At 30.4% G+C, this 17,555-nt stretch overlaps 1 protein-coding gene across 1 annotated transcript; it reads right to left on the bottom strand.

Moving 5' to 3' along the window:
• Positions 1–14,454: 14,454 nt before the first annotated feature.
• Positions 14,455–16,107, bottom strand: LOC110115563. Its single transcript, XM_020848826.1, has 2 exons — positions 15,441–16,107; positions 14,455–15,266 (listed from the first exon to the last, which is right to left on the bottom strand). The coding sequence occupies exons 1-2, from the start codon at positions 16,105–16,107 to the stop codon at positions 14,455–14,457; spliced, it is 1,479 nt and encodes a 492-aa protein (XP_020704485.1).
• Between the last annotated feature and the right edge of the window lie 1,448 nt (positions 16,108–17,555).

The following is a 17,555-nucleotide window of genomic DNA, read 5'->3' on the forward strand; positions in this document are numbered from 1 at the left end:
AAAATCCTTCCTTACTAGCCCTCTCAAAGCAAACTTAGCTCCAAGAATCAAATAGAAACTAATCCTTATCCTTAGCAGGAACAACAACATTAAGATAAGATAAATGAGTAGTACCTTGAACTTGAGTATAACAAATAATTTAAATATTGATATCATTCTCTATTTGTTTCCTTTGAAAAATACTAATAAACGATTTAAAATTTTACCTTTTATAAGCCACAAGATTTTAAGGTCCATAAGAAACTTCCTCTTGACAATCGTTTAGCAGTCCCATAAGCATAGAACTAACTTAATACTTAGATGAATAATTATTCTTCCTATCTTATGAATGTGGAAAAGAAAACCTTCCATGATCTAATAAATTATTTTCCTTAGAAACCTTAATAGTCACATTGCTTGATGTAACTAATCCTTAAATTGGGCTAATAACCTTGTAAAAACTCTTCTTGTAACCTAATCTTCCACACTTGAAACAAAAAGTTAAGACTCTCTCATACTCTACAGGCTAAAAAAAATGTCCATTCAGCCCCTCTACCCAAACCTAGTTGGCATATTCAAACACATATTCTTGTAATATTTCTTCTTCCTAATTGAAAGTTTGAGAATCAATTAGCATACGTAGGGATACACTTATTCTAATGATATTTCTTTCATCACAAAAATGAAGGGGGAGATAATGGAAAAAAATTCACATAGGAGAAATAAGACCTTCTCATAGACAAAGGTGAAAAGAAGGGGTTCATTTATTAATGCCTATAATATGCCACTTATTAATCAAGGTCCTCCTCTTAACAAAAAATCTCATGATTCCTTGGATTTGAATAAGCCTAAAAACCAATCCATTTCAGACAAGGTCAAACAAAAGTCACCAAATTGAGACCATTATCTTTTTAATTCATTGTTAATTGTTGAGTTGGGAAGCTTTGTACCCATGATTTTAGAAACTAAAGAATTCTTCAATATTCTATTATTGTCTAGTACTTAATCATGATGTTACTTAAGAATTTCTCCATCATCAGAGAAAGAAGAAAAATCTTTAAAATTAACTACCTTATGATAAAGTGGCTTCTCTAAGCATTAACCTACACCTTCTCCATCAGTTGAGGCTCCCTATCAAGAAGTTTTTTCTCCAACTCAATTTGATTAATATCTTTAAGATCTTTAGCAAAATTTCATAAATTTCCTTTTGAGGGTAAGTTACTATTGATAGAAATTGGATCCATCCTATCATGGATGTCCACACCATTATCAAAAATCAAATTTTGAACTACGCAATCGTCCACCAAATCAATAACATTAAGAGGTTCTAGGGATAGTTGTTCTTTATCAATATAAATTTCTTTGATAGTTTTCTAGTTGTGAAGCTATCCATGATTTCAAGAAGAAAATGGTCCTCCAGCATTTAAAAACCCATAATTATAAGCATAGGAGACAACCAAACCCATAATGGATTTGGAAACATCACCTCCAATAATAATTTTAAAAATAATATGCTTACCTTTTCCATCAACATATTTATTTTTAACACATAGAGAAGCAACAGCCACACCCACCACTGGCTCTTTAATCACCAAAGGATATCTCTCTTCACCTCTACCCTTACTAAGAAATCCTCGAACTCCAAAATAATTCAAACTTTTCTAACCTCCAACTCTCAAGGATTCTGACCTAAAGAACAACCAGGGATAGATAACCCTCTAATAAAAAATAGCTGGTGAACATCCCTAACCATAACGGCATAACCGACTACAAAACAAGAAACCCGAATTCAAATTTAAGAAACCTCATAAATCTTTCCTCAACCTTTCTCTCCCAAGAGCTTCTCTCTCCTCACTTTTGTTTACATTATCCCTTTAGGGTTAAATAAATATATTAATTTAATAATCCTAGGACTTATTAATTAAAGGTTTCAAGTACGTTTAGGTCTTTAATTACAATTATTCTTAAAATTTTAAATTAATTATACCCTAATAAAAATAAAATTAAGGCTTTATGCACTTATTTTACCCCTTATGTTCAAACAAATACATTAATTTTAGAAGCTTAGGATTTGATGATTATTAACTTCAAACCATACTTGTAGTTATTAATCACCAATGTTTTATAAAACTTAAAAATTAAAAATTTAAATAATTAAAATAAAATCTTTTATTAAACTCAGACATTAAAACTTGAATTTAAATCAAATACCTTTTTCCTGTAACAAATAAATTGAACTCATATAAAATTTAATAATTATCTTTCGTAAGATATATCCAAGCAACACAATTTTGGTACACATTATAGAATTATTTAATAGGATAATCAACTCTAGCTTAGGTTTGGACGATATGTTCACTTTCTTGCATTTTGATGTTTTGATTCTTTTTATTTATTACACTTTGGGATGTTGAAAAGATTTATACATACATATTATACAATTTCTATTTAGATTACTAATGGGGATGTGGGTGTGCCGTAATATTACCGTCTCATAAAATGCTTGTACAAACATCGTAGTTTCTGGCTTATATAGATCCACCGGAAGTGTTGTCGGTAATCATGCATTTTTCTGGAGTGAAATAGAAATGGTGTGTTAACTATACTTTGGTTTTTCTTGATACAAATGCTTGAAAAATAACACAAGCACATGTATAGATCAAGTAATAAAATTGATATGAGAGAGTATCTATCCTATGAGAAAATGTTCTATTATAATGGATTTGTGTTAGTACTATCTATTTAAGGTATTATTATTATCCTATATAATGAAAAGCAAGTTTTGATTTTGTCTAAGAATGTAGAAGAAAGATAAGATACCCATAGAAAAAAGTGTTTTAGACTAATGTTAGTGAATTTCTAAAGCTTTCTTAAGCAGAAATCCTATGTTAGTTGTGAATTAGAGGTTATACATCCTTAGATCACCATCAAGCTTGTAAGGAAGTGAAGGAATGTTTATAGCCCTACTATAATTATTATATCTCCATAGACTATAGAGCACTAAACACCCTATATAAGGCCTGCAAGAGTTCCATTTTAATACTCTTAATAATTCTTATATTCATCCATCGAGGTAATATATCACACTAAGTTTTAACACTATATATAGCCATTGTATAAATTAAATTATGAATGGGAGATATTGAAAACATCCATTAATTCATTAAAGCACCAGAGTCTAAATTAGTAATCACTTAGGCTTCATATCATTAGCAACAAATTAAGAGTTTTAGCTAGCCATGGAAGTAAAATAAACAAAATAGATTTCATTGTTTGCTTTAGAAAGAAAGTACAAGGAAAAAATTGTAAATAAATATCACTAGGATAGTAGAACTTTACTCTCCACACTCCTATCACCTTTAATTACTTACTTTCTAATAATAAAATCGGACCACTACTCTAGAGTGATAGAACCCCCTTATAAAAAAGAATAAAAAACTATTTATATGAAGTAAAAAAAAATGGACACAGGTTCCACAGTGCTTAACATGGTAAAACCACTGCATTATAGTATGAACTAACACCTCCACACTGCTATGTAGGCTCCATTAAGGATAGAGAATAATCCGACATGGCTATTGGATGAACCAACATGTCATTTGGCTAATTTAGTGTAACTTCACATTTTATTAACTGCTCCATTGTTGTTCTCCAAAAGTTGAGCACTGTAGTTCTTGAATGTGTAATCCGAGACAAAAATATTATGAAAATATAATGCTCAGTCACACAAATTTATGAGACTTCTACACTATGATATTGATTTCAAGCATTATAACATTCTGAAGAGAAATAAAATTGAAGTTAATTCCATCAGGGCACTTAATTAATTAACCATTTTCGTTAGGCTCTAGTGCTGATATGTCCTTATCTTGCGCCAGGTCATTAATAATATTGCAGTGCTAATAGTTTTGACAATGTAATGCTTTTCCAATATATGTTTTTCTAAATTTCTTATGTTTTTTCTACATAACATCAACTATACAAAAACATTTTTATTAGAATTTAAGACAATAAAATACTACTTAATTTTCACTTATCAAATTCTCCATAGCTTAAATTCTTCCTTGTCATCAAATAATGGTGTAATCACCAATTGACCAGCTTCATTAGTTTAAATAAAAACTTGGATATTTAAAATTAACTAAAATATAGTACAATATAATACCATTTAAATATAAATTGGAATGAACAAAGTGGTGGAAATTTAATTTAAATAATAATAATTAATCATCTTAATAAATCATCCTTGTGAATATTCAAAATAAACTCATCTACTATAAGTGAAAGTGCATTATTGACTACTTATTTTAGAGCTCAATAATATTTCATTTAGAAATTATTTGTGCATGTAGTTTATATTGATTTTTATTATTTAATCTACACATTACCTTTTTCTAAACTTAATTATCCAATTTTGAAACCATTAATCAACACTGAAGTGTTTTTTATTTGAAGTTCAAGATGAGATATTTACCTATATGCTTTATTTAGTCGATTGTTGTGATTTTCAAATTAAGAACTGTAATCCTATATTCATTCAATGTAGCACCTAGGGTTTGAAATATTCTTAATTTAAAAAAATGTAATTACAATTTTTAATTTGGCTAATTTAGTTATCAAAGTGCAAGCGTTGTGGAGAGGATAATTTCAATAGTTAAGCAATATAGGGAATTTTACTTAAATAAAAATTTTAACTTTATAGTAATAATAATTGTTATTATTATAATAATAAAATAATATATATGTTTAATAGAAATAGTTATAACTAAAATTTATAAACAAACTAAACATATGCAATACATAAAATTGTTGGGTTGCGTCCCATCAAAGCTAAGTTTTTAGTCTTCAGCCAGATTATGTCAATTACTTCTTTTAAGGATAAGCTAACTCAATTATATTCCACAAATGATCTATATATTATCCTAAATAAGGCCTTAACTAATGTCCATTTACTTTAAGGTTTGTGTGGTCTTTTGATTCTTAATTTCTATAATGCCATAGGAACGTACCATATTAACAATGAATTGTTTCAACCAAGAGGACTTAAATTTTCTTGGAAATAATTTCAATCTTGAATTAAATAATATAACCCCTTATCCATGATTAAATTCTTTCTTAAGTATCTTATGATCATTCCATCTTTCTATTTTATCTTTATGAATATTAGCATTTTCATGCTTCTTTTGAAAATTCTTACAACTCATTCAACTGAATTAGATTTTTTTTAAATTCCTATATATTAAAATTTAGCTCCTTAACTACCCAAAATGCATTTTGTTCCATTTCTTAGGAAGGATGAAAAGCTTTTCCAAAGATTAAGTGATAGGGAGACAATCTAATTGATGTTTTAAAAGTAGTTCTATAGGCCCATAATGCTTTAAGTAATTTTATAGCCCAATGGCCTTCCTATTAGATCTTACAATTTTTGTTTAAAATATTTTTAATCTCCCTAATATTTTTTTAATCCTAACCACTAGTTTGGGTATGATAAGTTTTCTCGATCCTATGCTTGATACCAAATTTAGTAAATATTGCTTCAACTCTCTTAAGTGACTTCCCCCATCACTAATAAAAATTTTAGGCAATCTAAATCTAGAAAAAAATATTTTTCTTTAAGAATTGAAGTAATACTTGAGCATCAACTTTAGGGGTTTCCACTTCTTCTATCCATTTTGATACATAGTCAACAACAATAAAAATTTATTAGCATTCGTGACACTACACAAATAGACACATGAAATCAAATCCCTAAACAAAAAAAAAAATTATTTCTTCCAAAATATAGCTTAAGGGAATTTCATTTCTTATAGTAATGTTGGCCACTTTTTGACATTGATCACACTTCTTAACATACTCATTTAAATATTTAAGTAAGGTAGGAGAATAAAATCTGGATTAGTGAATCTTAAAAATAGTTCTATATCCTAAAACATACCTCAAAAATATGAGTAATGCATTCTCTACTTGAAGGTTCTATTTCATCCTAAAAAATGCATCTTCTAATGAATTGATCATTAAAAATTTTAAATAATTATGTCTCATCCCAAAATTAATATTTGGCATCATGCACAATTTTAATTTTTTATTAAAAGGTAAATCAAATGGAATCACACCACTAACAATGAAATTTACAATACCAACATACTAAGGCAATCTACTCAAATGTAACGAAAGCATTTGACCATTAGGAAAAAATTCAATGATATCATTGTCAATATATGCATGTTCTTTAAATATAATTCTTGAAAGATGATGGGTAATTTGATTTTTAGTTCTTTTCTTATCCACTATTTCCTATATCAAATTATTTTAACTAAAGTATCAACCTAATCAGTTTAGATTTTATATCCTTCTTGTCATAAAAATTTGATAGAATAATGACCAATATGCACTATAACTATTGTGCCAATCAAGTAAGACAAGAATTCATTGAAAGCAAAGAAAATAGCTAGAAGTTCTTTTTCAGTAGTTGAATAATTGCATTATATAGCAGTCAAAGTTCTACTATCATAAAAATGGCATAAAGCTTTTTATCTTTCTTTTGTCCAAGAATAGCACCTACAGTAAAATTACTTGCATTACACAAAACTATAAAAGGAAAAGACCAATCAAGTTCAATAATAATGGTTGCAATAATTAAATGTTGTTTCACATTTTTTAAAGCATTAATTCATGCAATGTTAAACACAAAAGGAACAAAATTTTCGATATATGTAATAATGGCTCTGAAATTTTCTAAAATTCCTTTATAAATATCTTATAAAATTATGCATGTATAAGAAAACTTTTAATGCCATTAACATAAGTTGGTGGTGGTAAATTTTTTTGTAATTTGAACCTTGGCCTTTTCCACTTCTAACCGTATATGTGAAATCTTAGGGCCTAGAACTATCCCTTATGTTACCATAAATTGACACTTTTATAATTTAGAACTAAATTTGCTTACATGCATCTTTTATGGATAGTGGTTAAATAATCAAGACATGAAATAAAATTTATGACAAAAAGAGAAAGGATATCCATAACAATTTCAATGTTTTGCTTAATTAAATCTAGACAAGAAAATGAAATCATACAATTGACCTCATTTTTTAATAATGTCAAATCTCCCCATATCAAACACCAATATTTAAACTTAAATTATTAAAACACATTTCAAATACTAAATCAAACTCATCATAGTGTTTTGGCATGGTAATTTCCTCATTGACCATTGAAACTATCACGTTACATTCACCCCTGACTTTTATTTTATCATCTCATATAACACTTCAAAGTCACCACTGATTGTCAGTGATATCATCATTTAAAAGATAAATTTGCTACAATAATTGATCTCCATTCATCAATTCAAAACCTAAATCAAAACCAATCCTTAAATCCAACAATTGAAAGTTCCAATTTTAGCCAAATGATCACATATTCAATCGATAATGATCAACAATAATTGTCAATGATCTAAGCATTTAAAACCCAAAATTATCCAAAATATTCACTTATATTATATCTAAATCTAATCCAATGACTAAACTCAGTGTTCAATACAAAAATCTAAAATACTATGTCAGAACCAAACCTAACACCCCTTTATCTATAACCTTTTTTTTGGAGAAATTTCCCTTGCCTTGAATCTAACAAATGATCTTAAATACACGATCTATCACTTAAATATTAGTTAGGCATGTCCCTAGGGTCAACCACACTAGTTTGAAGGAATTTAAAGATCCCTAACCCCTAAAACCAGAAGCATTATCATAAGCTACAAAACTTTCAAATATTTATATCAAAAGCCACTAAACAAGGGATATTGTGATTTTGACCTTGGAAGACTCTCCAAACTAATTTATCATGATCATCATCACTAGTATGCTGCATGAAATTAGTATTGAACCTTGATTGACCATGGTTGATCCTAAGGCCCTAAAACCCTTAACCATTAAAATTGTATTTTATTTCTCAAATGGCCCAATCAAACCATACCATGCAAACTTATCCAAACATATCTAGAATATGATTTGAAATGAATTAAATCAAATACCAAACCTAGGATAGCCCTTATTACCAAGTCACTTTGGTTGACAAATTTCCTTTTAGCTCTATAAACTACATTATATGCATGGAGACCCCACCAAATATAAGACCACCTCCAATAAACTTTAAACATCATTTAGAATGTATTGAACCAAGTTTCCACCTTTTGTGAACCCTTGATAACCAGGTTAACCTAGGTTACCAAAGAGATCTTTTAGCCTTTAAACATTGATTTTGATCTAAATGACCCAACCAAACCTTGGGACCACTTTGAATATGTCCAAAATATCATTTGGAATGAGTTGGACCCACACTTGACCCTTGATAAAACTTGGTTGACCATAATATGCTACATACACTTTAAAAATTTATTTCTCTTTATTTTAACTAATCATTGACACAAAATCATGAGAACTATTCATGAGATTAACATGAGTCTCTTAAAAAATTTCAACGCTTGGGCCATAATGTTTGACAAATAGGGGTTAACTAAGTGCTAAAATGAAGGTTTTCTTGATAAAAATCACTACCCTTGTTATAAAAAATTTAAAAGTTATTGTAGTAGGTGTGTATTGATTGATGCACCAACCCCTAGAGTTTGAACCCATGGTTTAACTAGTTTAAAATATGAGTTGAACAAAGATCTTAAAACCCAAGTTTTTTAACCTAGATCAAACAAGTTCAATTTGAACCCAACCGTCTTACATACACTCTAGAACATTCTCTCTGCATGTCATGTCAAGTTCAGACCACATGGGCTATTGATGTGGTAATAACCTACAAAATAATCTCACTCCAATTATTGATTCAAGCCTAACTCCCCTAATAACAATTCATGTGCTTTAAAACTCTCCATAATATTCCTTAAGCTCCCACTAGTCAATCCAAAATTTAATTTTGAGGTGGGTTTGGCTTAGATGGCAAAATCAAAGCCCTCCATTCAAATTTCTCACACATATAATACTCCCCCTTTCCTTGAAGAAATGGTTAATCAATTTGATTCCCATAGCTCCAAGAACCCCCCCATCTCTCCCATTTCTCCTCCTACCTTCCTTAGTTTATAAAACCCCAACTATAAGAAAGAAAAGAAGGAGAGAGAAAGGATAATTTAAATCCAACTTCTAATCCAGTGGAAATTATCTTTGTAGTCTTCTAAAACTTGAAGAGGATCCTTTAAGCTTTCCAAGCAGCCCATGATCATCAAAAGCCATCCCCATGTTAGTGATTTATAACCTTTTAAAGTTTTAAATTCAAATCTATTTCCCAAAAATCTCAATGATGAAGCCTCAAAATCCATAGAATGAAAGTGTAGGTTCCATGATCTTCTATTTCTAATTTCATTAAATTTGAATGGTTGGATCAAAAGTTATAAACATTTAAAATTTAGTTCATTTTGAACTAAATATCCAGATCAATCTAAGCCATATGATCAGCTAATCAGATGGTCTAAATCATCAAATCAAGCACAATATATTAAGGTACATGGGTCTTCTAGATAAATGCATAGGAAAATTTGTAGCTCCTAGAGTGTTCATTCATCTGCAATCGAATCTTTGTCGATGTTATAAGTGGACACACATCGGCTGGCATGAGAGTGGTTAAATTGAAATAAAAAAATAATTAAATGCTTAAAATTTTAAAAAATATAAAAAAAAAATCCATTTTTAATCCAAAGTGAGTGTTCTTAGGCTTGTTGGAAATCTATTGATCTCTACTTTATTTTAAAAATATTTCCAATAATTTTTTATGAGTGGTCTTTAAGAAAATTAGAGATTTTAATTTACTAATTTTCTTGACTTCTCAAGATCCAACGATCAGATGGAACACAAATTTTGATGGTATATATAAGGATGCATTCTTGAGTTACCCTAATTTTCTTGGATCTTGGACTAACCAAAATTTCAATGAATTGAATTTTCAAGTTCATGGGCCCATTTTGGACCCTTAACTTTGAGAATTTATAAATATTCATACACATATAATTATATCATCATTTCTCTATAATGTGTTTATCTATATGTCAGGGTTAGTTTTCACTTATTTTACCAAAATCCATCGAGTCTTGATCTGAAAAAAAAATAAACAAATCTATAAATGTATTTATTTATTATGATTGATTTTTAAACATAGGGAGGCTTTGGTGAACTCAACTTTAGTGGGTTTAAAGCACGTGCATGTATGTACCTATGTTTTCAATTTTATAATATTTGGAGGACGTTTGGTTTATCATTTAATAAGCCTAAAATTCATGTGCATAATTGACCTAATTAATTTAAAATTTTATAATAAATTCATTTTAATTCAAACAATTATATATAATATATGAAAATGCTTAAAATAAAAATCTAAATAGAGGAAATTAAGACCCCCTTAAAATTCATTCAATATTAAAAATAATTTAAAAATTTTAAAATATATATATTTAAATAAATAAATAATAAAAATAAATGAAAATTACAAAAATAATTGAAAACACTTGAAATCATCCCTAGATGTCATTTATGGAATTTTAGAATGATTTAAAGAGGCATATAGTTGATTTAATAAAAAAATTAAAAAATATCCTTAATTAAAAATTAAATAAATTCATTAAATTATCAAAATTAAATAATTCATAACTAATTATAGAAAACTCCAAATTAAGCAAAATCAAAGACATTGGACTCATCTCGAAGTTTGATATTTATGACAATTAAAAAACTTCAAAAACCACTATAAATCAAAATGTCAATGTTTGAGTCAAACTTAATACATAAAATACACTAAACTTGCATTATTGAGGTTGAGTACTTTTCTAGAGGCCTTGCTGATCTTTTTGAGAAGTATCCTAGCCTATACTTTAGAACTTTATATCGACTTCATATTTTCCAATTATGTTTTGCAGATGATTTTATTATTTTTACTAATGCCTCGATGAATAGGATTCACAGACTTCTGAGGTTTTTTTACCAATTTGAATTGGTGAGTGGGCTAGCTTTAATAAATATAAGTGTAGTTTGATTGCTGCTAAGAAAGTTCCTATGGATCGTATTGTGGCTATTAAGAATTTAACTTCTTTCAACAATGTTTATTTTCCTTAAAAGTACCTTGGTGTTCCTCTTTATAAGGGTAGAAAGAAAACCTTCCTTTTTGATAATTTAATTACGATTGTGCAAAATAAACTTTTATCTTGGAATTCTAATTTCTTAAGCTTTGGTGGTTGGTTAAATCTTATTAAGAGTGTTCTTTTTTCTATCCTTGTTTATAGTTTTCAAACTCTATTTCCTACTCAGGCTGTTTGTAATAAGATTAATAGGATTTTTAACATGATTTTCGAAAAATGCTAGTGGCCACTCTTAAATCCACTACTCCTCTTGGGATAAATGATGTGGCACATTGGATGAAGGTGCTCTGGTTTGTAAGTCTTTGAAGGGTTTGGCTTATTTATTTTCTTTTAAGTTGTGGTATAATTTCATAGCTAATTCGAGCCTTTGGGCTAAATTTATGAATGCTAAATATTATGGGGGAAGCATCCCACCACGTGTTGTTTTAGTAAAGGTAACTCTAAAATTTGGTAAGTCTTTGCAAAGTGAAATGGTTCCTTGAACCGTCTATATGTTGGGGCCTTGGTAGTGGAAATATTTTTCTTTTAGAAGGTTTTTTGGTTGGGATGCTAATCCATCGATTCTATTATCAATAGTTCTTCTAATGCCACTGTGAAGGTTAATTATTTTGTCACTGAGAATGGTTGGGATGTTCATAAACTATCTAATGTTCTATCAAATTCTCTTATACAACAAATTTTACAGATCCCTTCAAACATTAACTCTCCTGATGTTCAGATGTGTGCCTTTTCTAAAGATGGTAAATTTAGATTAAAGGATGCTTGGAATTCCATTAGAGCTAAGAAAGAGGCTTTCAATATGATATAACATAAAAGTATTCCTTTTTTTTAAGAAGAAGAAGAAAAAATGCATTTATAACTAAAAAAGGAAAAGAGCAACCTACAAAGTACCTCCTTTAGATTCCACCTTTAACAAATTAACAAAAGAAGGAGGAACCTTATTCAAAACAATTTATTCCCAAAAAAAGAAGAAAAAATAGCATAGTTAGCATATAGATCTGTTAACTTATTACAACTCCTTTCTATACAATTAAAAAAAAAAAGTTATTAAAATCCTTAATAAAAGAAAGTTTTTCTACTCCTTGTTCACCTCTTTTAATTGCATTTTTTATGAACTTGATGATGTTGGCATTGCACCTTCAATAATGATGCCCTTATACTCAAACATCCAATCTTTAATGACATCTTTAATGGCTTTTATAGCTAGAAGACCCAAATGAGCTATATCCCAACGAACAAAAGGTTTGCTAAAAGCCAAAATAAGCCTCCCTTTATGATATCTAAAAATACCACCTATCCCACCTTTGTAAGAAGGTAAAAAGGATTCATCTACATTAATTGTGATCCAATTGGGTGGAGGAGGATGCCAAATATTTTCCAATAACAAATGATGATTGGTAACTAACCAGCTCGAGTTAAAATGATTATAAACAATAGAAATAGCCACATGACTAGCCAATTCGGCTGCAATGAACATTGAGCTCCTCTCAGATTTCCCATGAACAAATTCATACCTCTCTTTCCTTGTAAAGAACATCGCATTGCAAAATAAATTCACTAATAAGGAATTTTGATGATCCAGCCACTTACATCTATATTCAAAGGAAATAATAATTGGGGCACTGATGCCCCATTTTTTTAAATGGTTTAAAACCTCGTTAAGCTTCTTGCATTTGCTGGTCACATGATCTAAGTCTTTAATCTCATTACAACCTCCAAGACAAAGATTACATGTTTTCAATCTTCTATATGATAATAAATGTAAGGTTGGTATAACATTATTAAATAATCTCCACCAAAAGTTTTACACCCTAGCATTGATCTTAGCCTTCTTTATCCAATCCATGTACTTCTGTTTAGGACGCCATTGCTCCAATACTGTAGCCAATGCTGAGATAGACTTCCCAATCTTTTTTTGAATAAGTTCAAGCCAATCTCCATGAGAATTTGAATAAATCTCTATGTTACTAATCAATTCCACAAGATCATTACCAAAATTCTTCTTCAATTCATCAATATTCCACCTACGTTTAGAAATGAGTGTTTACCGTCCATGTTTCTTCATTGACATCTTTAGACAGCACAAACATTGGCCACATATTTATACATTTATCTTTTTATTTTTTGAAGAAAATGTATAAAATTGCATTAAAAAAAGAAGAACCTAAAGCAACAAACTAAGGACTCACCATACTAGATTCCTTCTTTAATAAAGACATAAATAAAGGTGGAATCTTATCTAAAGTAATATCTTCCCAAATAAAAGAACTCATAATCCCATAGTTAGCACATAAATCCGCTAACTTTTTACATCTTCTATCAACATAATTGAAAATAATTTGAAGAAACCCATCAAAAGTTAGAATGTTACCATATTTTGAGGATTATTTTGAGTCTTGCAAGAACCTCATCACATTAGCATTGTCTCCTTCAATAATAATGCCCTTATATTCGAACATCCAATCCTTTATCACTTCCTTGATTGATTGAGTAGCAAGTAGAACCATAGTAGAAATATCCCAATGAACATATGATTTGTTAAATGCTAATAGAAATCTACCTTGGTGATCACGAACCACACCACCAATTCCATCTTGATAAGAAGGTAGCAGGGAAGCATCCACATTGAATTTAAGAAAATCGGGTGGAGGGGGATACCAATGGATATTGGACAGCCATGAAGGTTGGTTAGTATCCCATTTACCCGAGAAATTAATAGATCTTTGAGCCATAGATGATGAATAACTCACATCATTAGCACCAATAATCATGGAGTTGTCTTCTTTACCATTATGAATCAAATTATTCCTAGATTTCCAAGTGAAGAAAATCACATAGCAATAAAGATTAACCATGAATGAGCATTGATTAGACAACCAGTTGTTGTATTCCAGCAATGAATCAAAAGCCGGAATATGAAAGCCCCACTTTTAAATTTGGAAAAAAACTTCCTTCAATTTTTTGCATCTAGCTGCAACATGGTTTAAATCTTCATCTTCAAAACAATCTCTCGGGCATAGACTGCAATTAAGCAATCTTTTACAAACCAGCAGCTTCTTAGTGGGAATGGCATCATTGAAAATCCTCCACCAAAAATTTTCCACCCTTGGATTCAGCTTTGCTTTCTTAATCCAGCTCCAATAATTTATGTCGCCCGTATGATTGACAGATTTTTCAAGTATCATAGCAGAAATTGATTTACCACACAATTTATGCATAAATTCTCTCTTGTCTTCCAATGAATCAGTGTTAATCTTAATTTTAGAAATTAAGTTGACAAGATCAGTACTAATGAGGTTACCAATAGCAGTCTCATTCCATCTACCGTCAGTGATTAAATTTCAAACAGTAAAACTGTTATCATCATGTGGAATAACAAAGGTTGGCCATTTGTTTAAACTCTTGTCTAATATCCATGTGTCACTGAAAACGTCAATGTTAACCCCATTGACAACATTCCATCTAATAATTGGTTTAAGACAATTACCTACATCAGATAAAATCTTCCATGAAGCAGATCCCGCTCTCCTTGAAACTCCTTCTTCTAGAACACTTCCATATTTTGGAAATAGAATTCTGTGAAGCAGAGAATCCTTGTCTTCCATGTATCTCCATGCCAATTTTGCTGTCAACGGTCCTACAATACTACAGCAAGAGTGGAGTCCTCTTCCTCCATAAGCCATTGGTAAACACATTAAGTTCCAATTGACATAATGAATGCCATTATTACCATTGGATTTATTCCAGATAAAATTTCTGCAAATTTTATCAATTTCATCAAGCACACTATTAGGAACTAAAAAGTTTGTACAATGGCATATGGTGAATGATAAAAGAATAGATTTAGACAACAAGATCTTCCCTGCTAAAGAAATATGCCTTCCTCCCCAAATGTTTGTCATCTTCAAAGCTTTATCAATGATAAATTGGAAATCTTCTTTAGCTAGTCTTCTAGTGACTAACTTTATTCCAAGATAATTCAATTCTTTTGCTATCTTGAAACCCATGATTCGAACAATAGATTTCTTCAACCTTCTATTAACCATCTTCCCAAAGATCATGCTAGATTTGTTCAAGTTGATACAAAGGCCAGACCATTCATAGAATTTCTTCAAAACAGATTTTACTTCCTTAACCATCTTAAATTTAGTTTCTGAGAAGATGATCACATAATCCGCATACAACAAATGAGAAAGTCTTGGACCCTTTGAGCACAACCGAATTCCAATATTGTCTTCTCTTTGTTTCAAAGCATTTGAAAGAAGTTGAGAACAAAGAATATAAATAAAAGGAGACAAGGGACAACCTTGTCTAAAGCCACTCTTACCTTCAATCCAATTAGAGAGATTGCCATTGATAAGGATTGAAAATTTTGAATCTTGAATACATTCCAAAATAAGACTTGAGAATTTGGTAGGAAAGCCGAAATACTTCATGGCTTTCCTTAAGGTAGGCCAACCCATATAATCAAAGGCTTGTTCCATGTCTATTTTGAAAGCAACCAATCCTTTAGTAGAATGAGAATGCCTAAATTTATGAATGACCTTTTGGGCAATAAGAACTTGATCTGATAAAGATCTACCTTTCAAAAATGCAGCTTGTTCTTCAGAGATTAATTTAGGGAGGAAAGAAGACATTCTATTCATTAAAATGTTTGCCGCCACTTTATAGACCGTGTTACATAAGCTAATTGGTCTATAATTGGAAGGAACTAAAGGGTTAGAAACTTCATGAAAAAGAACTATAATGGTTTCCTTCCAATTAGAATCCATAACAGAAGACTCCAAAAAAGCATTAATAGCATTCCAAAAGTCAAATTTAATAATATCCCAATAAGCTTTAAGAAAGGATAAGGTAATACCAACATTACTTGGGGAAATGTTATATCCACTTTGCATGATTACGTCTTCAACTTCTTTAACCGAGAAAGATTTTTCCAGCAAAAATCTGTCTTCATCATCAAGAGTTTGCCACGGAATAGGCCAATTTTCCATATTGCATTCTATATTCCTCCATTTCTTTTTGAAGTAATTGATCAACACTTCTTCTATACATTGTTGATCCTCCACAATCACTCCATTGTCATTTTTAATCTTTGTAATAAAGTTTGAGTTCCTTCTAGCCAAAGAAAAAGTATGGAAAAATTTGGAATTACGGTCACCTTCCATCATCCACTTAATCTTTGCTCTTTATCTCCACCAAGTCTCCAATCTAGCAAGAGTTGAATTAAACTCTTCTACTTTAACTTTGAGTACCCAGCTATCATGTTTTGAGAGAAATCCATCTTCCACCTCCTTCATTTGAAAATCTTCAATTTGTTTTAAGAGATCTCCTTTAAAAGTGATTAAGCATTTCATTTTTGCTTTACTCCAATAGAATAGAGCCTTTAAGAGTCTTCTTCATCTTAGTATTAAGAATATGAGAAAACTAACCTTCACATCTTCTATTCCATACGCTTTTTACAACTGCAGCCGAAGCCTTGCTAGAAGCCCAAATGTCATAAAACCTCAAAACTTTCTTGGAAGCATGATGAGTCATGAGATTTAGGAGGATTGGAAAATGATCAAAGGCCACACGAGCCAAATGTCTAACCACAACTTGATTGGAAGAGTTCAAAGCAACTAAGTTTAAAAGGCATCTATCACGCCTCTCAAGAATTTGATCAACTCCAATTTGGTTGTTGCACCAAGTAAATTTCAGTCCCACATAGCCAATATCATGAAAATCATGATTTGATAAAAAATTCTTCGTCTCTTTAGGTCCAAGGGAAAACTTAAATCTTTTCCCTCCTCTCTTGTCTTCTTTAGAAAGAATACAATTGAAGTCACCTCCTATCACCATATTCAATTCATTGGAGGAATGCATTCCCAATCTTTCCCAAAGACTTCTTCTTTTATAAACGTCCTTATTACTATAAATAGTGGCATTCCTCCATTTGCATATGTTTGGTACCTCCAAATCTCCAATAATAAGCTGTGAAGATGCCTCCAACAATTGAAATCTAGCATAATTTGATTTCCATAACACAAGGATTCCACCTGATAAGCCTTCAGAAGGAACTTGAACAAAATCCCAATAAATTCCAATAAGATGATCAACATCCTTCCTGTCAAAATAGGAAATTTTAGTCTCCAAGAGACCAATGAAGAACATCCCATGCTGCTTAACCACCTCCTTTAAGTATAGAGAAGCCCTCCTTTTTCTAGCTCCTCTACAATTCCAAAATAAAATTGAAGAGTTCATAAATTAAGAAGGGATGAAGTGCCCGCCTTAAATTCTACCTTTTCTTTATAAACAACATGTCATCTTCTATTCCTTGGTACCAAATTAATAGGCCCGAAGTTTTTTAATTGTTTAGAACCCCTCTTCTTAACATTGGAATAAGAATCTTCCTTGAATTCAATGTTTTCCTTCATATCCTTGATAACTTGAGGACTTTTTC

This window comes from Dendrobium catenatum, unplaced genomic scaffold, assembly GCF_001605985.2.
Source record: "Dendrobium catenatum unplaced genomic scaffold, ASM160598v2 original_scaffold_18282, whole genome shotgun sequence".
Lineage (NCBI taxonomy): Eukaryota > Viridiplantae > Streptophyta > Magnoliopsida > Asparagales > Orchidaceae > Dendrobium > Dendrobium catenatum.

What these genes read in the sequence shown, in the direction of transcription:
- LOC110115563 (XM_020848826.1), bottom strand. Translation starts at nt 16,107, where the DNA reads ATGGAAAATTGGCCTATTCCGTGGCAAACTCTTGATGATGAAGACAGA. An exon ending in TCTCTCTAATTGGATTGAAG is followed by an intron (nt 15,267 to 15,440) that starts GTAAGAGTGGCT and finishes TCATCTTCTCAG; the next exon opens with AAACTAAATTTAAGATGGTT.